Genomic DNA, 27,035 nt, shown 5'->3' with positions numbered 1-27,035 from the left:
ACAATAATTATTTATAATTCCATATGCTAAGTTCCATTCAGTGTTTCAAAAATACTTGTTTTTCTGATACAGCAGTGATTCTACATATAATTATAGATTCTATATATAATTATTAAAATGAACCCTTTGTGTGTTTGTTAGAATGTAAATGTTTTTCTAAACAGCTTTTTAAGAGTATCATGAAAATGTATGATATTGTAATGATTGTGTAGGTATACATAAGAATTTAATCTCCTTTTGCATCTCTGTTTGGACTTCCTACCTTTTATCTTGAGACTCTCTGTGTTAGAATCTGTTATTTCTTGCTTGACAGCGTTTTTCTGGAGGCTGGTATACAGAGGTGACTTAAAAGCAGACACTGTCTGGTTTGCTGGGCTCCGTATGTGTTAGAAGTCCTGGGTTTTACCTTTAAAGCTTCTACTGACTTCTGTGGCATCACAGTTTCTCACTCTTGGATGTGGCCTGGACATCACTGAAGTCTGTGTACCGTGATAACCACTTCTCCACGTCACTTGATTGTATGTGTAGGTACAGCTTTTGGATTAAAAAAAAAAAAAAAAAGATTTTGCTTTCTTATTATAGTACTTATAAATTCTTATATATCTGCTCCATACCATTAATTTTAGGCTTTTTCACAGAATTTTTAGTGCTTATGTTAAGGAGTAATTTTGACTGCTGTGCAGCAGGTACCTTCCTTTGTGTATCTCCTGTTGCCCTGCTTATCCAAGGAGGTACAAGCTATGGATGAGCAGCTGGGACACGTGTGTTAATTGTTCTTCCAATTTTGGTCTCAACATGAAAGAAGGTTTTAATTCAAAACAGGAGTTATCCTTTTTCTTTTCCAGCCACCCTGGAGCATTGAGCCTTTCCTGGTCTCCAAGTTTTCTCTGACTACTGGAAATTTTACAATTTTCTGCTTGCTGCAGCTAGCTCCAGCCAGTCTTTCTCTTTTTGATTTTAGTAACACCCTGTTTCTCTGACATTGAGTTCCTTTCAATTTTTCTGGTATTTCTGATATGACATTACCTGTTTCGCACACCTCTCTGAACCAGGGACCACCCCTATGCCTGTTCGGTCGTCTCTGTCTGCGCAAAAGCAGCTTCCCTGTTATACAGAGTTCTTAGTTTGCTTCTTTAATAGTTTCTTATGTTGTTGAAAATGTGTAATGCCTTTTAAATTTTGCAGAAAACAGATGGCTAGGGGCATAAAGTCGAAAGCCAGATTTGGCAATAAAATAAACCTGTGGCAGCAGTAAAACATTAATGTATTTAGTATCAATTTGCTATTTGAAAGGTAAGAGTGTATGATAGAACCTTCTTCTATCAGACAGTAGACCCAAAAGACAATGTTTTCCTATTATGGTGAAGTATAGATTGAGTTAGACTGTTGTGTTGGTTTTCTGATTGTCTGATGAAAATGTGTATCCATTGTCTGAGCAATTAAAAGTACACTTGCATTTAGAAAATTTATATGTAGAGTGAGTCAGAAGCATAAATTGTCTTCCAAGTGTGTCACTATTTAGCCTGCACGCATGTTTCTTTAGGGCTTAATGCTGCAAAAGCCTTAGGTCTGATCTGCTAAAACAGTTGTGAATGTTTTACTGTTCAATTACGTATGTGTGTGTCAGTGGTTACAGGATGTCACTACCCATTTGTCCCCACTAGAATGATACTCAGCTGATGTTAGCTTCCACAGAACCATGGGAAAATAAATACGACTGCAGTCATTGTTCAGTGACTTGTTTTGCCTTGTTTTACTCGTGCCCAGATTTCTTGTATGCGTGTATATACAGTGCTCAGCTGTACTTCACCGCAACTAAATTTTTTGGCGTTCACTGTGGTCACGAGCAGTAAAATAGAGCTAAGATAGACAAAAGGAATGAAAATGATTAGGTTAAATTTAACCAGGTAAACTAATGGCATTTCTGGTTCTTAAAAATTACATACACTTGCCAGTTACTTGCATGTGTAATATGGTGCTTGGAAAAAAAGGGTGGGGGGAGGAAGAGAGAAAGTATCGGTGTTGTAATATCTCTTTTTTTCATTAAAAAAGAAGGGCCCTGGTCAGGTCCTCTTGTTTCTTTGTTTTCTAAAGATAGTTAGTGAAAGCCTCTGAAGTATCACATAAGCATTTGTTGATTTCACCAAATTGCGGCAGTAAGAAGTGTCCACAAACATGCGTTTCAGGAGAGAAGGATGTCTGTAAGTTTTATGGTACATCCTTGAGATCAGATTTCCCCAAGAGACAGTCCACATATGAAAAGTAAATTGACTCCTTTAGGAGATTCTATAGTAACTGAAGGGACCAAAACCCCAAAAATATAGTAGTTGTAAGGCTTTTTACCATCCCCAGTTCACATCTGGAACCAATAATCTATAATATAGGAGCAAACCCAGAAACAATGAAAGCAAGCTCTAACCTGAGATACTCTCCTGGGAGGTAATTTTGAGTTTGGAACATACTCAGAGAAGTGCTTGGCAAAGAAACTAAAGATCATTGAAAGAAGTTTTATGTCGTGTCTCTTGAAACAGAAATAAATTTAATGTACTTAAATTATCCCTTCAGACCTCAGGCTCTATATTACTATGTAATTCTTTTCTTTTTATTTCTCCCTCCCTCCCCCCCACCCCCGTCTGAATTGCCAGGGATTCCAACTAGGTATATGAAGTTCTTTCTTGTATAGTACTTGTTCATATATTTCGATTGATATAAATATTTCACATATTAAGTCAATAAAACTTTTTCATAAGAGATTATAAAAAGTGGTGAAGTGGATGTAAAAGAAAATTACGTGGATGCTTTTACTTTCAGAAAATTTAAAAAATAATTTAAATGTTTTGTCATATTTTGGTTAGGTTGTATCCACAGTTTTGTCAGGTTGCTTATGCAAAAGGTTTAATGTTTGGACTTAAGTGAGAAGAGCTTTGATTTCAGTAGAAGAAGGCAGAGTATTTTCAGTATAGAAGGAAGTAAGCTGATCTCAAGGCCCCTAATAATAGGTATAATACATGGGTGGAATTACAGCCAGCAGCCGCATAGGACTGGGGTGTGTGAGGGTTGGAACAGTAGCTTTGCCAATCACAACTTCGGTTAAAACACTGCTAATTCTCGGCTGTGGCAAGGAGTCAGTGCAGTCTGATATTTGAATCAATTGTTACAAGATATTAAATGTTCACATATTGAGAAAGTTACTTCCACTGAAATTGAGACAGGCTTCTCCTATTGCATCTGAACCCTTGGCAACCTGAACAAAATTACTGTCCAGAAGTTAAACATTTGAGAGAGCTTTCTTGAAGTACAGGAGAATAATAGTAAGGCATCTGATAACAAAGGGAAGGGAAAGAATATCTTCTAGAGGAGGTTGTCTTGTAGTGTGTGTACTACCAGCGGTATGCAAGCCGTCTTACAATGCTGCATGAATGATGCTTAGACAGCTACATTTTTTGTCTTTCTCCAGGGAGTAGTGTATTAGTTGTTGCGATACCAGTGGGTGTACCCACCAAAATATTGCAACTGCCTCTCCTAATTATCCCTGCTCTGTCTGAGACTTCACACTTCAGAAGTTTTTGTATTGAGAAGCCCTTTGAGGAGCAGAAAAGTCGTACAAGTTGTTCTAAAAGACATATTCTCACCTCCCTAATTGAATATCTCTGAGTTATATTTTGTGGTTGTGCCTAGGGTTTACAGCCAAGATCAAAGGCTTATTAAACTCTTCCCTTTTCAGTCCCACAGACTGAAGAAGGGGTCCTTTGCATTGAACGTGCAAAGGTGGGAGGCAGATGGAGAAATATAGGCAGAGATCGACATTCATGCAGCCAAATAGAGCGTGGGAGGCAGAGGCACTAGTAGCATCAGGGTTTTTTTCACTGAAGATGAGTCACAGTCTTCCTTGACAGTGAGTGAGAAAGCATTTCCCAATGAATGTATGCTTTCAAATTCATACCTTTATAATGATATTGATGAACCTAAACTTAGTTAATTGATTTGTGAAAGTTACAGGAGTAAGAACACATTTGAAACTCTTGTTTTACTTTGTGTTTTCTTTCCTGGTTTTGTTTTTAATACTGCCCAGTATTCTTGTCAATAATTTTAATTCTGTATATCATAAGACAACAGGAGTATTTTTAGGCAGCCATGTAAATTGTAAACTAGTGTGTCCCATTTGTGTGTGTGCAATGTACTGAAATGTCAGATGCTTCATTTCTTAAGCAGTCCCAGGTATCAAAATTACTATATGCCAGAGCCTCCTGAATGATAATATTCTTGTCAGCTATGATTGTAGCCAGAATGTGAGAGATGCAGGATTTTGGTAGAAGACAAGATAGCCAAGAATTGGGCAGTAGCTGGTGAGATAAATATATAGATGTGACATAGACTGAATCAGAATTGTTGTGTGGACAGGAAATCATGAGCTCTTCTCCCAATAAGTTTGAAAACTTCCCATCGTGGCACTCTGGTCTCACCAGCTTCAAGCAGTGTGGATCAGAATCACACATGGTAGCATACATTATAAGTGTTGGGCTTCTCTTTCGTTGTTGGTTCTAACACCATGATTAAAAAGAAGCAGGTGTGCCTCTTCTGCTATATGGCTATCCTTTCTCTGATTTTACACAATTAGTGACAAGCTACTTGCAGTGCAAGAAGCTTGATTCTGTAAATGTGGATAGGTAGGTAAGTATTTTAGGATGGGTTGGTTTTCTAAAAGTAGAAGTTTTATTGGTCAAAGCAAGTATGTTAGAGACAGATGTATGGGTTTCATTCAGTTGGTGCTGCAACAAATCCTGCCTTGTTGCTTCATACTGAGTCATCAAGCAACTGGTATGGATGTTGGAGGCTGGTTAGTCTATCTCAGTATTTTTCTACTCTGTCAGTGCCTTGGTATTTTGATTGTGTGAGGTCTAAATGTTTCCCAGAATAAAGGTTTCCAAGAAAGCAGAAAGAGCCTTTGTTGAACCTGACAGTTTAAATTTGGGCAGTTCTGTCAGATTAAAGATATTTGGAGAATATCTTTTAGGAGACCATTAAACTTTCAAATTCTAACCTTTTGTTGAATAACAAAAAAATGTAACATTAGGCATAAATTAACATGCCAGCAATTACATTTGGCAACCTTTGCACCTGTCTTTGGCCATGGTCATATACAAACATAAGGAGTCTCAGACTTTTTATTCTTAGATCTCTGGTTAGACTAGAGGAAGGCTAAAACTTGTCTGGATTTAAGATGGTGATGACGCAGATAAGGATTGGGAAAAGTCAGATGAAGGGAAAAAAATTAAGAGGAGCAGTAAACTCCCTCTCAATTCCTTGTTCTTCAGAAAAACTTCTGAAAGAAAATCAGGTCTTTCTTAGCCTTTTGTGGCTTTGAAATTTGAAGTTCCAGAAGGCAATAACGTGTTTGGATATTTTTGTAGGAGAAAACAAACCAGGGAAGACTCTTTCAGTGGCTAGAATTTTCTGTGCTTCAATAACTGCTCTGTGTGTAAATGGGTGGGAAACTTGGGGTTGGGGAGAGGAACTGCAAAACTTTATATAGAAACGCAAAGCTCTGAGCAAGAGGTGGTGGGGTTTTGGGGCAGTTTGTTTGCTTTTGGGGTTTTCTTGAGAATCATGTCGAAAGCTAGAAATTACAATAATTAGATTCAGAACTGTAGTAGTAGTACTTGAAAGGTTGGTCCAGTCCCACTGATTTAACTATTGTGCAGTCTAACAAGCTTTGTCTATACTGAGAAGATGAAAAGGGGATGGGAAAGTAGTAAACATGCAAACTGAATAAATGACCTAGAGCAGCAAATATAAGAATGACAAGGTGATGTCTTTTCATATGGCTTATGACAATAGACTAGCCCGTAGACCTCATGTCTCTCTCCTGGAGATAAGGAAAGAACAGTATTCCTGTTGCTTCCCTTTAGATTGAATTTGTCCATCTTCAGAACTCATTGGCACTTAGTATTATGTTTGGTATCATATTGTACACTGAAGAATTTCCCTTTCGCCAGAGATCTTACTATGATCTGTTAATGGAAAAATATAAGGTCTTTAAGTTGACTGAGAAACATAGGTCTTGTCTTGGCTGGCTGTGTTGTAACTGGGAACATGATAAAGGGAATCAAACTGTGTTGGTGTTAATGCACATTGGACTTGCCATAGCAAAGTAATGTATACAAGGGATAGTGGATTTGCCTCCATGGTGTTTTAAAAGTGTATTAGTGTAAGTACTGGTTTTCCAGTTGGTGGTCTCGGTTCTTTTTAAATACCATGTTCACTGTAGACTTAATTTCTATGTGTTGTGATTATTTATAATATTCATCCCCCGCCCCCCCAGTTCTCCCTGTATCTTTTCCTTTCTTTTCATCCCTCATTTCCCACCCCCCCGCAGTCTTCCTGTATCTTTTCCTTTCTTTTCATCCCTCATTTTTGAAACAAAGAGATTAAGTACCGAAACTGTATTAGTCCAACATTGCAGTTGAGAATGAAATTGTCAGGATGGCTGCTTATGGTTCCCACAACAATCATAACTAGGCTAAATTGCACATATGTATTAAGACATAAAACATAGAATGTAGCAATAAGGAATATTCCATATAACACATTATGCATGCTGTGGGAGCCATCACTTTGAAAATCTTGACTTCTGTGTTTTCAAAACCTCTTTTGAAATGTAACATTAATGTGTTTTTTCCTTTTGCGCGTAAATTTTTTTCTGTGCCCACTGGTGATAAAAATCAGGTCATGAATGCTATCTTGGTATCCTTGTGAACTCTGCATAGCAACCAGCCCTTCTCCTTCATTTAATGTTTTTGCAATGAAAACTGATACAAGAAGAAATAAATAACAGCATGCAGTGAAATGAGAAGTGTAAAACAGTGAGCTGCTGTTATGGCCACGTTACATCTCAGTAAGTTCCAAATGATCTCTGATAAATGTTTTTAGAAAAACAGATTGAAATATTACTTTCTTGGCTTACAGATACATGTAAAGGGAAACTTAATTACGCTTCTATTCTGCTGATTGGTAAGTGCCATACCATTTTGCAATCTAGCCAGCCTTTGGTTCTTGTACTGCCGTACAATTAACAGTGTCTGTGCCAAGGCTACACCATGGAGATGTCAAGGGGTTACTAAAACCCTGAACTGTGCAGAAGTAAACTCCCAGTGTCTGCTGAAGCTAATGTCACCAAGCTGCTATGGCAGCGTAGCAAGCCTTGCTCTGTTCACTAGTCTAGTGGTGGAACGCCTGGGCTGTAGTCGTCTCCTTTTAGCCTGCTTCCAGCCTTACGCTTCCTTTATCCTGTTCGATTTGGTTCTGATGTGTGAATGTTTCAGCTGTCAGCCAAATGAAGACTTTCATGTGTAACTTACAGAGCCAGGAAGATTGACCTAAAACTGGTCATGCAAGGGTCTGATTATTTCTGCTCAGTAAAAGATAGCTCTGTGTTCAGTGTCAGTGTTACTGTCATGCTTCAGGCTCTCTACCATCATTCTCTTCTTATGACTCCCATTGAAATCAAGATAAGTTTGTATGGAGCAGCAGGATAGTTTGTAATCAACAGCAGGGTATTGCATTTACAATGATTTTGTTTAATTTGCTATAATTGGAGTTGAAGTGCAGAAATCCTGTTTAATTGTATCTTATTATGATAAGGGTCTGAGATATTTTCGTATCCGGCTTTCTTTGGAGGTTAATGAATGTTTTTAAGAGTCTATTGTCCTACGCTTTGGGCAACTGCAGTTTAACATTGATTAACAGAATGCTGATGGGACTTCTACAGTTTTAATAGAGATTTGGGTTTATCTCTAAATATACATGCCACATTCTTGCCTTGTTTTGGCTGGTGGACTTGTTTCTTGTATTATGGTAGCTCCAAGCAGCTCCTGTCAAAATGTGGAGGATGCTGGATAAACACAGATTAAAAAGTATTTCCCTCATCAAACAGGATGCAATCCATTTCATTTTGTAGTTCTAGTTAAAATGACAAATTAGACTTTAAAATCATGGCATCATCTGAAATATTTGAAAAGTAGCTACAGCTTTTCATGTTTTCACAGGTGTTATCTTTGCAGCTGCTGATAGTCTTGCATTGGTGTTGGAAGATGTACTGTGAGACAGTAGCTCTGACAGCCACAGCTTCAAGACTCCTTACTTATAGGTCGAGATGAGGTTGATCATGAATAAAACCAAATATTTTTATTGTCATACATTAGCAGGGAGGTCCTGACTTGTAGGTTTGTTTTCCATGAGCTGGCTGTCTAACTCAACAGCTCTCTTTGGGAGAACCAAGTTTCAGAAGTGGGGTAGAAAGAAGAAAGAAATAGTACTGTTCTTTGGGGTTTTATCTATTTAGTTGTTCTCTGGCACAAAAAGTGTCCCTTAGGTGTAGCACTTCCTGACATCATAGGCTTGAGATGCGTTCAGATCTCTGCATGTAGGAGTTTCTGAGGATCAGGGCTTTTCTGGCCCAATTCTCGACTGGAAACAAACGTAGCTTTGCTGGTGGTGTTTAGTTGAGGCTTTAATATATTGGACTGCATGGTGCATTTACATAAGTTGCTGGACGGCCTGTTCTTGTTCCTCCTAAATTATGGAAGTTTCCTAAAGATAGGTTACTTAGGATAACCTATACTGTACCCACAAGTTTTCTGATTCATGACAGCTATGGACTTACTTAAAAGCAAATTACAGCACTGAACTTATATTTTTTGAGGTGTGCAACGGTTTTATTAACTTTCTTTTCTGTTGCCCTTTTAGGGGAAGAAAATGAAACTTGTCAGTTTGTTCTACATATATAGTACATGCATATAAAAGCCAATGCTTATCTGTAACAGCTGTGAAAAATCACCTATGCAACATAGAAACCTAGGCAATAGCAAAAGGAAAAAAAAACTTAGCCCAGTTAATCCTGTTCAGCAAAAAGAAATCCAGCTGACATTCTGGAATTCTGAATTTTAAGAAGATAGAGAACAGAGATACAACTATTTTAATGGAATTAGTTTTGAAAGTAAGTGAACTCTTTAAGGCAGCTGAAGCTAATTTCAAATATACTTTGTTATAAAATTATTTTTTCAAGTCCTCCCTTAAGTTTTGTGTTTTGTTTTTTTTTTTTTTTTAACATATTACCATAACTTTTATACTGTCAGGTGGTTACTCATTTAGTCACAAAGAGAAATTTCTTCTGGTAAGAAAAGTTTTGGTATTTCAGACTGGGATTTTTTCACCCCTATAATGGGGGTGAAGGAGTTCACTCAGTTGTATGGATTTGCTTGGAATTGCATTATTGAAAGTCCAGTGATTCTCCATAAGAGTTGCTAGTGTGTGATTATTTACGCTTGCTCCTGCTGTTATCTGCTAAAACTTGGAATGTCTATAAGCTTGCTTGTAGTCAGCATCTATATATAACAAGTCCTTGGGTGTTTTAACCACACTTTGAAATGGTGTGTATTTATTGGGGATTTTGTGGGTTTGGTTTGGGGTTTGTTGTTTGTTTTTTTGTTTTGTTTTAATTAATACTTATAAACCAAATTTCATAATAATTTTGTGTGATTTTTGAGATATTGTAGCACTTAGAATACCATTTGTGGAATAGTGTTCCTCTGCTTTATTCTTCTGTATGAAACTGTGATTCTACCCTCTTTCGCTCTTCCCAGTGTTTGAAGTTGTGCAACAGATTCAGATTTTTAATCAATATTTGATCAGAAGATTTGTTTTCCTATAGTGTGTCATAAATTAAGCAAAACATAACAGTAAGCTAGTTTTACTTCTTTTATTGTCTTTTGCAGAAAGTTCTCAAGCAGATAATTTTTAATGTCCGAAGAAAAGACAAGGGTGTAAATTCTTGTTATTGCACTTTGACATGTTACAGTAAACCATGCAAAGGATAGGGTCTTTTTTTATTAGGAAGGCTGACTTGCAAGAAGGATTGCTGTTCCTCAGAACTAGACTTAGAGTGACAGGAGTGGTTATTGACTTGCCCTTTCTCGTAGTTGTGTCATGTTTCATCAGCCTTTGAAAATCTTGAAGGTATCAGAATAAATCCAGAAGCTCAAATAGCATAGCATTACATATTAAGAAGTATTGACCAAACAGATTTTGTGTTTCTTGCAAGGGGAAGGTCAGCCTAGACACAAAATATGATTAAATAGGTGAAAAGTACTTTATTCACAGGTAGACTTTTAAAAATGCTTAGAGGGGGAAAAAAGTCACTGGATTACGTGGCTGAATACCACTAAAATATTCATAACGAGCTTATATGAAATTTCAGTTACAGAATTTAGGGCAACTGAAGTTCCAAAGTACTGATTAAATCCTGAAATCTTAGAGGTAGCTTCTTGAATTTTTATGAAAGCCTTTTGTTTTTCCAAAGACTATTAAATGAAGGTCACACTTAACAGTCTTGTTTAATGTCCAGGCTGGGACCGAAGCCTGGAAATACATCTTTACTTTAAAGAATCTGTAGCATAGAGCTGTCTTTGATATATATCAATTTGTCATAGTTGGTTAAGTCCTACCACCTCCATTTTTCTTTGTCAAATTTCATAAAATATATTTTTCTCTACCATTTCAGTGTTGTGGTTTATAATCATATTTTTGTTTACGATACTGAGCAAAGCAATGAAAAAATGTGATGATATGGCCATTCTGCAGTGGAAATTGAATATATTACAGGTGATGGAACTTCAGTCCTGCACTTCTCTCCTGTAATTTAAATCTCGGTATTTTTAGATCATTGATGTAGTTAGTGGTTTATAATGCCAAGTAAGACAGATTGTTTCACAGCAGGTAAACACAATTTTGGATATTATAAGAGTTTTCTTAAAATCATATTTGAACTTGTGTAGACTTCAATCTGTATAACAAGATATAAAGTAGTCAAAAAAACCCCCTCACTGTTTTTCTGATTGTTTTTTGAATGTCCTTTTGGATTTTATATATATATTTCTACTTTAAATTTAATAGGACATACTCTTTGGAGACATTGTCTTGAATATTTGATTTCTGCGGTGCATTCATTACTCTCTTTTATTAGTTTGTGTGTCATGAAGCTTTCTAGCTAGGCATATGTGGAATGGCCAATTACATTTTTAACAAAACTGCTTAGCGTGCTCTCGTACATATGTCATAATTTCTTCCCTGAAAACCACAAACAGACATCGAAACAGTTTTTTCTGCATTTTCTTTTGTTCAGAATGTCACATGGAGCCTGGAATTACCCACTGGAAAAGGCAAACATAATGCAGAAACCGCAGGGTTTCTGGCAAGGTATTTTCAGAAGCCAAAGCTGCAAATCTGTGAACCGGTACTGCTGGTTCTGTAAACCTGGGTTTCTGCCTTTTCTTTTCTTTTCGTGCCTTTTCTTTTCTTTCTGTTGTAAGTGCTTTTGAAGAGGATTTCATCCTCTTGCTGGTATTTTACAGTTGGATTTTGTTTGTTTGTTTGTTTCTTCAGGAATTGATTGCAATGTCCAGTATATTGTACTGGTGCTGCTCATGAGGAATGTGGTGTATATCAGTTTGTATCTTAAGATGAGTTTTAACATAGAGGGGGAATCTCTAACAATATTTTTAGAGATGGCACAAGGGAATTGACAAAAGATCTAAATGTTGATTTCTTATTTCTACAAGCGAGCATAAGCTGAGGATATTTGGCGCTGAAGTGCTTGGAGCATTGCACAGAAATGTGTAATGGTTTCATTGGCTTTTATAACATGCATTTAATCATGATCCATTTTAACTTCTAATTTATAATTATAATTGGTTCTTTTATTTTGAAACCATGTCAATATAGAGCATTGAATACAAACCATAGCGGGTTTAAGGCTTTTTGTGATGCATGGTATTTACTACTTAACTGCATTTTCTGAGACCAGCCAAAATGGGACGAACGAAATGGGATTTATGTAGTTACATAAAATACAAATGTACATATATTGAAATGTAAAGATATATAAATTCATAAAATGTACAATTTTTATATAAATATATATGTATACTTATATATTTTTCTCTATTGCATTAGGACAGTAAGGTAACTCCTCTGTCTTAATTTTCTTTTTCTTCAGAAGGGCTTCAAGCAATGCAAGAACAGGGGGATGTAAATCTAACAAGAAAAAGTAGCCATTCTTGGGACATTCAAAGTTAAAAACAAGGGGCATCTCCAGATTTGATTGAAAATTGCCAAAATCTTGTCTATATCTCTTGCAAGCTTTTAGACAGAGTAGTGGGGTCTAGGGAAAATAAGCTTACTTGATGGGATTTTGTCTACGTAAACTGTTCTCACTGGACATTGCTCTACTAAGTCTATTAATATCCAAAAGAAGCCATAAACTAAGCACTTGTATTCCAATATATTTTCTGATAAACACAATCAGGAAGATGTTTTAGGAGTGTTCCTATGTTGATAAAGATAAATTAATAAAATAGTATCTTAAAATAATAAAATAATCTTGTGTTGGGAACTCTCAAAGGGTCTAGTCTTTGTTGCCTTTGCAATATGAACTTGGAGAATTTAGCCTGCATTAAAACAAGCTTGATACCAATTGTCTTTGAATATGGAGAGTATAAATTGCAGAGTTTCTGAGTAGCAAAGTTAAATGCGGAAATATCTCATAGTGTGTGGTGGGTGGTTTTTTTTTGGTCTGGGGTGTTTTTTTTGTCGTTCTTTTTTTTTTTTAAACCCTTATATAGATTTATAGTTTGCCTTTCCCCCTGCCTCCACTTTCCCAGAAAGAATTTTTCTTTAGCTGCAGGATAGTTTTGTTTCAGAAAATGGTATTAAGACAAATAGTAATACCTACTATGTTTAATTCCAGTAATCAAAAGAAACTTTTGGAGGGAAATAATGGTGAGTTTGTTTTTTTTTCTTTCTTTCAGTTCTTATGTGATAGCCTTTTGCTGTTTTGCAGTTGGTATTTGTCTGCTAAGGCAATTCTAGTGGTTAAGCGCAGGTCTGTTTCATCAGCATAATGCTGCTTTGCTGTTAGCAATTATTTTCTTTCAGGGTTTGCCAATTAAGCTAGTCCTAGTGAAAATGCACCTAATTTGTCAGGAAATGGCAGAATGAAATATAGGGGCCATTATATAAATTGGGAAAGAAAAAAAAAAATCAGGAAAAGCACACAAGACGTGGTGATACTTTGTCCATTCCTGCGGCGTTTTCATTCTGGTAATGCCTCCATCCACTGGTGATGCTGGAAGAGTGTAAAGCAATTGGTCATAAGTTATGGGCCATCCGTGCCCTGAGTGTTATGTATTTTTAAAAAATAAAATTTTGCTTTGGGAGAAGCTGCCTGGGAAGTTTTGTGCAAAGACTATGTTGTGTACAAATTTGCTTTGCTTAGGGTTCTCTTTGTTTGTTTGGTTTGGTTTTTTTCCCTGCTTGGACTCAACTGTTTTGTGTTTGGCACAATTGCTTGGTTATTAGTGAGTGAGGCATGATGGCTTAGCTGGCCACTCATTTATTACCTGCAGTCTGCTTAGACTGAATTCTTCAGAGGCATGTATGCTCAAAATGGAGACTCATGGTGCTCGAGTTTTCTAGTGAAGTCCTTAAGCTTTACGAGGAACTGAGTAAAGAAATAGGTTATGTTGAGCTTGTAGTCCCCGTGTATAAAGCAAAATGGACTTAATCCATGCTTATCTAGGAGGACAGAAATGTCAAATAGAAGGCATTGAAGCAAGAAAGAGTAGGAATAGCTTGACTTTGAAAATAAAAAATTGTTTCAAGAACTGCTGCATTAAACTAAAAAATAAATATATTTTTTGTTCAAATTAAAATTAATGTAAGGTATATATTATTTCCTTAAGTATAACAGCATATCACAGTGTACCACAAATATCTTGAATTTTCTCACCTAGGCTGTGCCGGATACCTGTAGTTTCACCCCTTCAGCCTGACAGGTCCCAGACTCTGCAGTAGCTCCAATTGCCCTCAGTGCTGCCAAGACCCCTCTGTGGGGAACCTGGGCTCATTTATGCTGTGTTGGTGATCAGTGTTTTATACTGAAATGGTAGTATTTCTTCTGGGATATCCTTATGACATTTACTGTCTTTAAACCGGTTTAAATGTTTGTGAAAACAGAGCTCCCCTAGTGCATCCACCATTGTCAGAGGAACGTCAGACTGCACAGAGTGCATTCTTGATGGAGGAAGAGCATGAGGAAGATGTAAGGAAATGTTGAAGCAGACCGCCAGTTGATAAAAATTAGACTAGCTGTAGATAGTAATGGAAATGGTGTATACCTGTTTAACTGGCAATTAAAAGGAATTGGCTTCCTTATATCACCTCATTATTTGCAGTTAGGTTTACAAGTATTTCCTGCAGGAAGAGAGAGCTACCAAGAAATCAGGAAAGCTATTTAAAATAAAGAACAACTATTGGCACAAGAAGAAAAATGTGCTAAGTATTTAATGTATACAGTGGGGTGATGGAGAAGGTGTCCTGCCAAGGCAATGAGGTTCTTCTAATCTTGCTGTAAGGATGACCCAGAGTGTCCTGCCTAAACCCCCTCTAATCTTAAAATAAAGCTATCAGCCTCTAAAGAGGACTTTGGGATACAATTATCTTTGATAGCTAAGAAATAGAACTAATTATCTGGGAAGATGAGTTTCAGTCCCCCTTTCCCTTTGAATTGTGTATTTGCCTATGTTGGCTATTGTTTTCATTACAGGATTTGAGGAAAATGACTTTTGTGTATTGCAAGGAGACCTGTGCATTGGAAGGATGGCTGGGAATTCTTGTGTCTCTGTGTTTGGAGTCACGGGAGCTGTGCTGTTTTCCACCACCTAACAGTCAGACCAGTGAGTTTAATTACTTTGATTTTAGGGAAGTTTGTCAGGTTTATGTTTGGGAACAAGATACAAATTTGTGTGTTTGGGATGTGCAAGGCTGTACTGAAGGCTGGGCTAAAGCTAGTGGCTCACTCCAGGGGTGCCGATTTGTACATCTGATTAGCTTATTAAAAGTTTGGATGTTACTCAGTTCTTGTAAACTTGTGTGACTGACATTTATTAGCCAGATCAGTCAAAGCTTCCGTTCTTTTCATGCTTATCCTGGAAGACTTCAAATGGTCATCGTGACAGATAAAAGAGCATTTTTTCAGTCTTTTCTTAAGTACTAAAACAAAACACGCTCTCCCTATAGGCCATCTGTATTTATTTTCCTGGGTAAAGCTTCTAGCTTTGCAGAATATAACAAGCTAGAGGGAACATCATCGTTATTACTTGGCTGAAGATGATGACATTGACATGAGGCCTTCTGACAGGGGATTAAAGTGGAAAATATTGGTGGCAATCCATTAGGAACAAGAGGATCCCTTTGAAAAAAGGAATTGGGTGTAAACCACAAAAAAATTTCTTTGCTTCTGGCTTTTTTGTTTTGTTTTGTTTTTTTTTCATTAGACTGTTCTCACTCATCCCTGCTGTAATTTGTAAATACTGGATTTCACAAGTAGGTTGGGAGGAAAGCCAGCGCTATTCCAAGACAGAGGGATGCTGCTCCTCATATCATCTAGTCACCTCTATTAAAGACAACTGGTTTTTGCGTAGGATCTAAAATCTGACCCAGTATGGTTCAGTCCATCCTGTAGTCATCACATTTGACCAGCATTGCCACTGTTTATTGTTTGCTGGCCTATTTAAGGTGGGTCAGTGGCCTCTACGCTGTTGGTTGTGCACAGATGCTCATGTTTCTACAACTCCTGGGGAAAAAAAAAATTGCATCTGCTAACTGACAGTATCTGTTAAAATGCCAATAGTAAATGAGGCTAAATCACCTTTGCAGATAAAAGGTTTGTGGCACGTAGGAGCAGAAGAAGTAGGCAATCACATATCTATTTATGTAGTGATGATGGAGAGGGAACCAAGTGGAGACAAGAGGAGGTGGGAAATAAATTAAGTCTTTAAATATTTCCTTTAAAAACAATTTTGCCCTTGTGTTTTAAGGTTTAGTCTTCAGTCTTTCAACAACCAGTGAACTTGTAGGATTCCACATATTTCACAGCCTTAATTTTTTTTTTTTGTTCTAAAGCATTTTGGTGTGAGAGCTGGTATGGATTATTCTCCTACTATGCTAATATGCAGCAGAAAACTTGGCTTCCATAGTGCCTATGTGTATTTCCGTGGGAAATGTGGGAAAACAGAGTGAGGAGGAGCACACAGTCCGCTTGCCTACTCCTGAAGAGTAGGACTGACAACCGAGTAGTAATGTGTTCAAACTAAAACTCTAGGATTTATTTTACTTGCCTTTTTTGCGTTTGGTGGTGGGGTTTTTTGGGGTGGTTGGTTTGTGTGTGGGTGTTTTGTTGGTGGTGGTTTTTTGTTTGGGTTGTTTTATTTTTTTAAACAATAGGTTGTATACCCTGAAGATTTTCTTTGAAGCCACCACAGAGAGATGAAGCTTTTGTTTTCAGTGTGAAACCTGAGATTTTCATAGATTTGCTTGATGGTATGAATGGAAATATTTAAGTAAATGTCAATTAACAGCAAGTTTATGCTTTAAGCCATGAGAGTTTGGCAATACTGAGGGCTGTGTGTGCTGATAAGATAACATCGTAGTCCATTTCCAATGTTTTCCAAGAATCTGATGAGTTAGCAATAATGAGGCAAAGTTATCTTTATATATATGGATGAGGTATATATCGCATAGTGGAAGTCATGACTGACATCTCTGCTTCCAGCTCACGGGCTTGTACCCGCAAGCCATTCATGCAAGTGGAGAATTGCTGTGGGGTGACAAGGGTCCTGATGCCTAAGTACTGTGAACATCAGCCAGTTTTCAGTTACAGGAGCCGTTCAGGCTCAGATGACTTCACCTCTATGCGTAGCAGCTTCACTTGGAGAAAAAACTTCTGGGTTTCTCTCTGGCAGGGTTCAGTCCTACCTCCTGCTGCTGCCTGCTCTTGGTTAGGAGTATGCTCTTTGGCCTTAAAGCCTGCTTATCCTCTCTTATGAGAGAGGGCATGTTGATACTTACTGGGAGCATAAGGATCTCAAAATTCCTGCTTCAGTATGTGATACTTTTGAGACTATCAAAACGTTTCCTGATACATAATATAGAAAGGGCTTATTCTCCTGTGGTAGGCTCTTAGGGTTTTGTCAGATGTCTCCATATTTCATTTCAGTTGACGGTCAGCTATCAAGGTGTTCACTGAGGAGGCCTTCCTAATGTCTTTTTTTTTCTGTGCTGTTCCTTTTTTGACAGCTGTTCTTCTGGGCATAGTTTTTTAATCTCTTGCATTAAATTAACTGTATTCCTTCCCACAGACTTTTCTTGGAATCTGCATCCTGTGTGTTGTACGAATGTACGTGACCATATGTGCTGTCTTCCATCCCTTTCTCTTCAAGCTCTGGCAGTCACTGCTCAAGCTCAGTAGTAGTACCCTCAGCTTCTAAAGTGAAAATCCTGCTAATAAAGAAAAAAACCCCAGCATTTCCATCCCACAGTGTATGCTGATTAGCTGGTACTTATAAATTCTGTACATACAGATTATATTTTCATTAAAGTGGTTCTACAAATGGCTTGGTGGGCACCTCTATTTTCTGTTGCATTGTGATGTGCAATACTCAAGTTGCTTTAAGGAATTAGAGGCTGAAATTTTGCCGCAAGCTCCTGTAGACTGCTCCTAAGATCCCACCGCCCCTATGAAATTTTGCTCGCTTGCAAATAAAGAAAGTGTGTTTTGCCTAGCAACAAGCTTTGCAGTTTCTACCTGAGGATCAAAAACACAAGTGCACTTGTACAGCCTTTTGCGTCACTTCAGTACTGAAGGTTTTGACAGCCAGATCATCACTGACATTTCTGTTCATGTGCAAGAAAGAGAATAATCCAGTATGTTTTTCCATGGCAGTGCTGTCACTGCAGGCCTGACAATAGTAAAAAGTGCATTCATCACTGAATAACCAGATATCCTGGAAACGCACGAGAAACAGACATATTTTCAAACAAAATTTCTCACTCCTAATGGCTGTTTTCTCACTGATTCCTTTTTGCTATTTATACTCTCCCTGAAGTATTTTATAGAAACCTGAGTCCCTTTGAAAACCCACCCAAACAACCAGAAATGTATTTTACGTATTCTAGTATGTAAATGATTAGTCATCACTTGTAAATTGCCTAATGAACGAGGGGGAGGGAATTTATATTAAGTGAAGGTGAAGAGCTCGATTGTGACTGCTATATGTCTCAGTTCTTCCTGTTTTTTGGTTTGCCCCCCCGCCCCCAATGAGAGATAATTATGACTTTTTTTTTTAAAATCATCCTAAGAAACATTGTCATTGCAAATTTGAAAAACAGTAGCTGCACACTGTAAGCTTATTTTCCACTTGCTTATGTTTTCTGAGGGAAATTCGTAGGGTTTTTTTAATTTTAATTTAAGATTCTATGGTGGTCTTGTACGTTGCCAATGAAAAATTATGTTGGCATGAGAGATTTTAACTGTAACAATATGGGGAACTCAGTTTATGAAGAAATAAGTCTTTGGTAAAGCATGATAAGTTTATGTTGAGCATCTGTGGCACAAGACTAGAAATGCTGTTTATTGGAGTGTTGGCAGATCTGTTCACTTGCTGGATATGATAAGCTTTGGTTGGTTTGTCTGGTTTTTGTTTTTCTCTGTTTGTCTTATGAATAGTTAATTCACAACACATGTTAACACTGAAGAATCCTGAAATAATTTTTTGTGACCTGATTTTTGTACATGTTTCTCAGTTTTGGAGGGGTTTGATTGCAATGGTCTATCCCCTGGATGGCTGTTTTCCAGGTGAAGCTGTAATGCACTGTATTTCCTTGGGGGTTTTGGGTTTTCGTTGGCTCTGATTGATTCCCCCCCCCCCCTCTTTTGGAAGTGTAAGGGAAAGGATTAATGGAAGATGGTTATGAGGAAAGGTTTTTTAGTCAGTGGTTTATTCACTCTTTTCTGTCTGAGTATTTGCTCCATAACATAAATTTGCATGTGCTTGAGTGCTTAGGCATAATTTTCCCTATTGTTCCTCCACTCCCATTGCAATCCTATGTTTGTCAATGAGATAACATTTCTGAAAACGTCCTATGAGGAATACCAAAGAGTGAGTAGGAAGCCTTACTCTGTATTACTCTGTACAAATGAAGTGGTTTGAGGAAAAGAAAGTTTTATTTGTATAAATTTGCAGGCTGGCAGTGGTAGTTTATAGAACTGCCTGCTGGTCTCCTCTGTGCGCCTGAGCTCCCTGAGAGAGTAGGACTTGATTTTTGTGAAAGGCTAAATTCCATTTCTGGTGCATGAAATTCAGCTCTTTTAATGTGGTGAGTTCCAGTGCACTGCTGCATCTGTGCAGCAGTTGCAACCATGCGCAATTTAAAATGTGACTCAGAAACAAGGAGTCTAATATTAGAGTGAGATGATTTTCACCTTTCCCTCCACCCCCCCCCCCCCCCCCACCCCCAAGTAGAATGATACGTGTTTCCTCCTGTTTTCTGTTTTCGTGTATTTGCAGTAATTGCTTCAACTGTGATTCATGTACAAGCCGCGGGAAGAGGTGACTGTTGTTTCAAGACAGTTTGGCACACGGCCATGGCTTATAAATCAGTCCGACTCATCCCAAAATGCCCTTTTTCTGTCAGATCAGCTATTCAGCTGGCAAATGCAATACTGATGAACAGCATAAATTGCATTGCTGAGACAACTCTCTCTTCATGTTTATTTTTCCAAATCATAACCTGGAGATCTCATTTTTCCTCCTCACACAAGTGCCTCAAAAGAAAGTTTTTCTGGTAGCTGTTGTTCGGGGAGTAGGATTTCTTCCTTCTCTTCCTCCCATTCTTGATCATTTAAAATTTTATTCAGCTTATTAAATGAACGTCTTGATTCATTGCCCTGGCAAAGGACATCACTTTCTAAAAGCACCCACCTAGCTTCTTTTTCAATAGTGTTTAACTACTGAAATTTTAATTAGAGCAGAAGCTGTAGTTAAAAGGGAGGCAAGTCCTTTTTCCTCATGCCCTCATTGATTTCTGTTGAAGCAAACAGATGAGCTTATATATAAATATGTATATATGCTTTTTTTAATGAAAAGTGCTGGAATTCACTAAAAAAGGTTAAAATTGAAGTGAGTAATCTTCAGTGCATAATGCAATTGTTAATTTTAGCTCCTTGCGTAGGAGCTGTTATGACTTGAACAGCCGGCTCTAGCCTTCATTAGAGAAGAAGCAGGCAGTTTTGAGACAGGTGGAGCTGGATCAAGCTGTGAAAGTGATTTGCTTGAAGCTGGTCATTAGTGTTAGAAATCTGGTCGTATCTGTTGCATCCTTAACTTGTACCATGATCATTACCATTGTTGTTATTTACTTTTCATCTTTTTCCAGGTTGACTATGATCCGTCAAACTCTCTGAAGGACCAGCATGGAGATTGGCACTCTGAACTGTTAATGGGGACATGGGACTCACATTGTCATTGATCATTTGCGTGGACTTAACCAGTGAAGAGCAACAGAAGACATTAGAAAGACAGTGGGAATTATAGCAGTTTTTCAGGTAAATGGCTTCTTTGGTGCAGCTGATAAACTGTGAGGGTAATTGTTTTTGTGAACACTCCGTAAGCATGTAGATGGGCTGCGGGGGTAACATGCCTATGAAGAACTTGTGTGTGTTTGTCTGTGTGCGTGTGCATTTCTTGATGTAAATCCTTAAGAAATTAAGGGTTGTGTAACAGACCAGTTTCAGGTCTTGCCATTCATCGTGTATTGAATTTTTAGCAAAGTGCTTCAAGTTTCAGTTGTTATTGAGTTATTCAGTACCATGGGACTTCCTGGGGAAGGTGGTGGGAGGAAGGAGAACAGCCCAAACCTTGAATTGGCTTACTGTGAGCTAATTTGAGCTTCGTATCCCAGTTGGTTTATTTATGAACCATGTAGCTCTGTTTCTTCTGAAATCCACCATTCTTCTGAAATGGGAAGATTATGTAGGAAAGGTTTTATTACTTTACTTGCTTACAGTATCAAAACAAAAGCAAAAATTGGAAGAATTAAGTTTTAAAAACTCAGTAGGTCTTATTTTTTCACTTAAAACATAGCTTAAAAAATGAAGGGTAAATGATATCAGATCTGTTGAATGCTAATTACAAGCTGTAAAAAGAAATATGGCCAAGTGTGGTTTTGCTTAATAGCCACTGTCTTGCTGTTGAGAAGTGGCAAGGTATTGCAAAAGACCCTTTCAGAAATAACTCCCTTTCTCAACTGCAGTTGTTTTTCCTGAAGGTACTTCTTAAACCAAATGGATGGGGAAAGAAAAGTTAAATTATTCATGAGTCTCATTTGATAATTGATCAGTGGGGGAGGCTTCAAGAGGGAGCTGGGAGGAGAGAGAGAAAATAATAATAGGCTTTAACTTTGAAAAGCCTTTAAAGCTTCTGTACAGCAACACATTGTGAGCTGAGAGTAAATGCAGTTCAGTTAAGATATCTTCATTAGAAATACCTGCCAGGGGCTTCCTGTAGGATTTTCATAGTGCGGGAGAGTGACATGGGGTTTGAGAAGAGGATTAGGATTTTAATAATGGAGCTGTCAGATCGATGCCTAAAAACGTTGACCATGAGAGCTTTATTGCCAAATGTAGATTCCATATTTATACTGAATTTTTACCTCTTAAATATATATATATATTAACTGGTAGTGAACACCATGGGGCTTCCGCTATGTACAAAAACCATGGTTGAGCATGGTTGAGCAACAGTGGTGTTGCTTGCACTTGTTTTTTATTTCCGTGTTGGTTTTTTTGTTGTTGTTTGGCTATTCTTTTTTATATAAAAAAAAATTAAAATAGGGAAGTTCTCCCTCCTAGAGGAGAGGAGCACTGAGATGCCACAGACCTAGAAGTCTGAATAGGTCCTTCCTGTCTGGTGCCGCTGAGCACCGTAGTGGAGAGTCCCTCACCATCCCTGCCTGCACCTCTGCACTCCCAGGGCTGGGCTGGGAGAGACAGGGCTGGGGATTCGCAGCACCTTACCTCAAATCTGCTCTCCACGAAGACTGTTTAGATCAGAGCTCTGCTTGTTTTTTAACCTGACACAATTCTGCTGTTATCCAATATTGTCAGTTCAGTGTATCTCTTCAGCTGGGACACACATAGCTTTCTACTCCTGAGCTGCATATTTTGGTTTGCTTATCAAAGGAAATGGAATTACTTACTTAGGAATGAAAAAAAAAAATATTCACCCCCAGTGTTTTTTTTGTGTGTTTGTGTTGTGATATTTTGACCTTTCAGGTCACCAAATCTTGTTATTTTAATTTCTGTCTGGAAGAATGTCTGAGCAAGGTAAATTGAACCAGGAGACAGCAGAGGAAGCTGCGAAAGAGCAGGAGACTGCCATCTCTGAAGCAAACCCAGACAACTGTATCCTTAATAAATCTGAAAGCTCAGAAGTAGAGGAGAAGGAGGAGAAGCTGAGCGATGCCAAGACAGAGCTGCAGGTAAAATGGGAATGGTGAACGGGTGTGTTTAAATATCAGTGTGTTACCATTGCCTTTCCATTTCTATGACCTCTTTCATTGCCTACACTTCCCCTATTTTTTTCTCTCATAATTTTGAGACTGTTTATCTTTTCTTTTTTTTTTTTTTTGTTCTTTTATCTCCCTATAAAATAAATGCTGTTATTTGTTATACCTTTCAAGCTCTTTAGGCTGCTGTCCATGTTGTTATTTTTTCTGTGAAGTTAATTCCTAGACGTCTGTGTTAAAGCTTGGTGAAATATTTGACTGTTTTCCCTCTTTGGGGATTTAGAAAACTACCTTGAACTCATGAATTTACAGGTAATACTAATGAATAATTACTTAATGTGTGGTTTGGTTTGTAGGTGTTACTGCCAACAAAAAGTTGTTATGCAAAGCCTAAGAAGGTAATTTGATAAGAAGATTTATCGGATGAGGGGGTTTTAATCCTTTTTGCTCAATCGAATATAAATATAAAGGGGGAGACTACAATTTAAGAGGAATTTGGAGAGGGGGAGCATTTACCTAAGTATGCCTTTTTTCTTACATTTTTATTATATGCAAAATTACAGAACACTTTGCAGTGTGGCTTTGTTCTTTATACCTGCTCTTAAAATGAATAAAGTGAGCAGAGATGATTCTTGGTTTTCCCTGCTTTCCAGACTGGGTTTGGGGAAGTTGTTTTTGCAGTCAGCAAGTGATTTAAAATATCATTTAGGAGTGATGTAGTATCTTTATTGGTAATGCTTTTGTCATGCACATTTTCCACGGAAGTGATAACTACTTCTCTTTTTTGCTATACCTAGAAACGAGGTGCAAATCAGAACCAGCAGAAAAAGAGATCCAAGGTAAGGGTCCATCTCTGTTTGGAATTGTGTGCCGATTTCAATAATTTCAATCAAATGTCCATGTGCAATTGAAATGATGGCGCTTCATCCCTTGGGTGGTGGTTGTTTTTTTTTATTTGTGGGCAATTTTTTTTTCTTTTTTAATTTTTCCCCACTCTGCCTTACCCTGTAATCTTGTTACACAAAGGCAGAGGAACTCCTTTAGAGAAAATATGTCAGGCTCCCCTTTATTTATCCATCATACTTTTATGCTGCTAGGCTCACTGTGTGCTTGTGTTAGACAGAATATGTGCTTGTGTACACCACTGGGGAAGGAAAAAGGTCATTCTTTTTGTTTTTGAAATTAATGTTTTTATTCAAATTTTATTTAATGGACTCATCTTGACATAAAGAAGCACTCCCTGATTAGCTCCCCTGGGGGGCAGGGGCGAAGGAGCTTCTAGGAAAAAAAAAAAAAGAAGAAAAAAAAAAAGGCAAACCCAAAAAAACCAAAAAACCTTCTTTTAGTTTTCGAAGTGCAGATCCCTAAAACTTGCACATTTTATTGTCTGTGTTTCTTTGATATAATGCTATTAGAAAAAGGGGTTGGGAAACCAAACCAAATAAACAAAAAACCCCGAAACCAAATGACAGGAAGAACCTTTGAGTTTAACTTGATGTTAAATTACCTTTGGTATTGGATTATCTATTCTTTTCTGTTATGATTTTTGGTGGAAGTGAGTGAACTGTTGCAGAAACTATTAAAACCAAAAAGAAACCTACCACTTCCCCTGTGTGTCAAACGGCTTTTTGCTTAGGATCCATTTCTGTTCGCACTGAAGGCAGATGCAGTTTTGCTGGCTGGGTGGGCAGTGGTTATTTGGGATATTTAGGGGCAGCTGATATGTGCAGCTAATGTGACTTGGGGTCAGTAGTAGTGTTCTCTGTTTTGTTCTCTCTCTCTCTTATTCAGTCAGGAGCTAAAGGAAAACTCGTCCGGAGTCTTGCTGTGTGTGAAGAGTCATCCCCTCGCCCGGGAGCAGAAAATATTCATGATAATCAGGTACACTCGCAATCATTGCTGTTAGCTGCATGGTTGACCTCCATGTTCAGTTGCATGATTATGTTACTTAATTGGGCATTTAACAATGTCTTTCTTGGGGGAAAAATTACATCCAACAATGAACACGTTTTTTATGAAGTTATCTGGTTAGTGTGAACTTTATTTTGAAATACTAGTTTTATACTATATCACAGGGTGTTGTTTGCTTTTTTTTCCAGACCCCCTGAAAATTTCAGCAAATGGAAAAGAATTCAAAAGAATTCAGATTTTAAAATTAAAAAAAAAAAGAGTAACAATCAAAAAGAATATTAATATGTTCTTTTCTCTAAGGCTATCTCTTTCCAGGCTGCACCAGATACAGTTATGAATATGCTCTGGTTTCTGGTTCCTCTGAGACTCCAGTTCATATCAGTGTCCCCTTCACATAAAATTCACAGGTTCTTGCTCTCTAGACCCAAGGATGCCTCTTACTCAGTACCATTCGTTTCCTAAACTCTTGGTGTAGATTTTTCTGGTATCAAAAAAACGTGTATTTGAGCTTATCTGTATGGGTAGTGTTGTATTCCCAGCAGCTGGTAGAGTTCTGTCTCCTGCACCCCTTACCTCGGGCAATAACACTGGTGGCAGTCTTTGAAGACTAACTTTAAAAATACCCCAAAAAGCAAAAGTATAAACCTCAAATAACTCTTCTTTGCTTGCCTGGTAAGAGCAAGGCTTAAAAAAAACCCAAAACCAAAATATCATGAGCACTGCCTATAATTTACGAGATGTGTATGTGTAGATGAGATCATCCGTCGAGAGAGCTAGGGCAAGTGACTTCTTGTGAGCTTAGCACGAAAACAAAAAAATCACATTTAAGTGTACTTTCTCACCGTTTCCTCTATTGACTTGAAACAAAACAAATCCGGCTCTCCTCTTAGCTCATAAGTATGGAGAGGTTTTTCTACTTTTTTAAATTATTTTTTTTTTGAAAGACCAAAAACCAGATTGTTTAGCAGGGGGACGTCTACATGTTCTACTGCTCTACAATAATGCTTATGCAGTAGATGGGCAGGTTATTATATCAGTTGTTCTGTTGTAGGTATATGCTTTCTGCTTAACTTGCATTACTCAAGATGAGTGGCTTCTGTTCTGCTTCCGTTTGTATTTTCTATTGTTTAATGGAAAACGAAAAGGAGACTAATATGAAGGGATAGTATTAAGCATCACATGGTGGTTTATAATGTACTTCACTGAACCTGTATTAAACGTCAGAGAGACTGGCAGGTTTTGAGGTAAAATCTCTGTCCGGATTGCACCCTGATGCCAGGCAGAGGAGGGGTTCCTGTTATACACAGCCTCTGGTCTTACCTGACTGACCAGCCGTGGCAAAGATTTCTTTGACTGTACTGAAACATTTATGGGAGATAAAATGCTCCCCTGCACGCCAGCATCCCTTTCCTAAGGACACAGTTGGCTTGGTGTAATTAATTAGATAGGAATTGCACTTTCGCTGTCGTGACCTTTTACAAATGAATGTGGCTCAGCTTTGCCATGGAAAGCTGGACCTGCAGGCTCCTCCTTGGACTGGCTGAAGGATACAGGAAGTTTTGTGCCAACCGAATTGCTTTGCTTTCACAGTAGAGGAGAAAAAGCTTATTTTCAGTTTGCATTTTTTTTAAATTATTATTTTATCTTAATGGTTTACAAAGCACAGGGAATTAATTACCAGAGAATGTATGGTACATTGCCAGAACTACTGAGTATGGATTATACTGCAGACTTGATGTTTGTATTGATATTTGAATACTTGCCTTCATTTTCCTGTATAGGGAAAAAAAACTTGTTTACCTGTATTACTTGATCTTGAACGCTTACCTGATGGTTCACTATGTCCTTACTTAAAAGGAATGTTGCCTTTAATGTTATACTATTGACCAAGAAGTGTATTATTGCAATTTGAACATTTATTTTGTTGTTCACTATACTTACCTTGTATCAATGTATTTATTAACATTGTATTTTATTATTGAGAAAAATCAATAAAAATCTAAGAAAATATACAGTAGCTTGCTTTCACGACTCTACAGCCCTCTTGTGTGTGTTTCTTCTAGTGCAAATATATAAGTATCATGTTACACGTAAGACAGTATCTACTGTATGTTCATATGTGTGCTTATGTGTAAAGTCTGTTGTTTTTCTTTTCATAAGTGCATTCTAATAACCACTGTGAAGGTTAGGATTAATATCCTGGGAACAGCACGGCCAGTTACATTTTTCTCCTGTTTTGACAAGCCAGTGGCAGTCGCTCTGCTCTGGGCAGTGCAGGGAATCAGAGTCTTTTGGCAGTGGTTGATCCAAAATTTGTTCTTTGAATGAGAAATTGAACTGCCATTTGAAGTGAAAGAAATCAGGTATAATGTTAGTGCTCTGAGTGCAACTGGGCATGTTAGCAAACTTTTTTAATCTATCCTTACCTCAAATGACCAGGACCTCCCACTCTTTCCCTCTGTGCACTCAGTTTTTGGCTAATACTGTCAGCTAAAACTAACAAAAGTAGGAATTAAGGATGGTAGTTCAGGTTAAATATTGGCTCTAGGATGTTGTTTCTCTTTTACAGTGCTTTTCATCTCAAGTCTTTTGAGCCACATTCGAACTTCACAAAGTCAATTAAGCTGAGAAATTACCCAATTTCTGTTTTACTGTGGCATGTTTAT

At 37.7% G+C, this 27,035-nt stretch overlaps 1 protein-coding gene across 13 annotated transcripts in view; it reads left to right on the top strand.

The window, feature by feature from the left end:
• Positions 1-27,035, top strand: part of ARPP21 (cAMP regulated phosphoprotein 21) — a 203,046-nt gene that overhangs the window by 76,194 nt on the left and 99,817 nt on the right. For 10 of the 13 annotated variants that reach the window (XM_064443977.1, XM_064443980.1, XM_064443972.1 and 7 more), the window contains exons 2-6: positions 20,329-20,497; positions 22,226-22,431; positions 22,815-22,856; positions 23,256-23,297; positions 24,250-24,339. In XM_064443977.1, coding sequence (XP_064300047.1) covers positions 22,264-22,431; positions 22,815-22,856; positions 23,256-23,297; positions 24,250-24,339 — 342 coding nt within the window. In that variant the 5' untranslated portion in view covers positions 20,329-20,497; positions 22,226-22,263. Of the gene's footprint in view, positions 1-14,689; positions 14,790-20,328; positions 20,498-22,225; positions 22,432-22,814; positions 22,857-23,255; positions 23,298-24,249; positions 24,340-27,035 lie in introns of those variants that run through there. The other 3 variants (XM_064443976.1, XM_064443979.1, XM_064443982.1) reach the window with 3 other exon arrangements.

Source organism: Phalacrocorax carbo, chromosome 2 (genome assembly GCF_963921805.1).
Source record: "Phalacrocorax carbo chromosome 2, bPhaCar2.1, whole genome shotgun sequence".
Lineage (NCBI taxonomy): Eukaryota > Metazoa > Chordata > Aves > Suliformes > Phalacrocoracidae > Phalacrocorax > Phalacrocorax carbo.
This window is presented reverse-complemented; position numbering and strand designations above follow the sequence as displayed.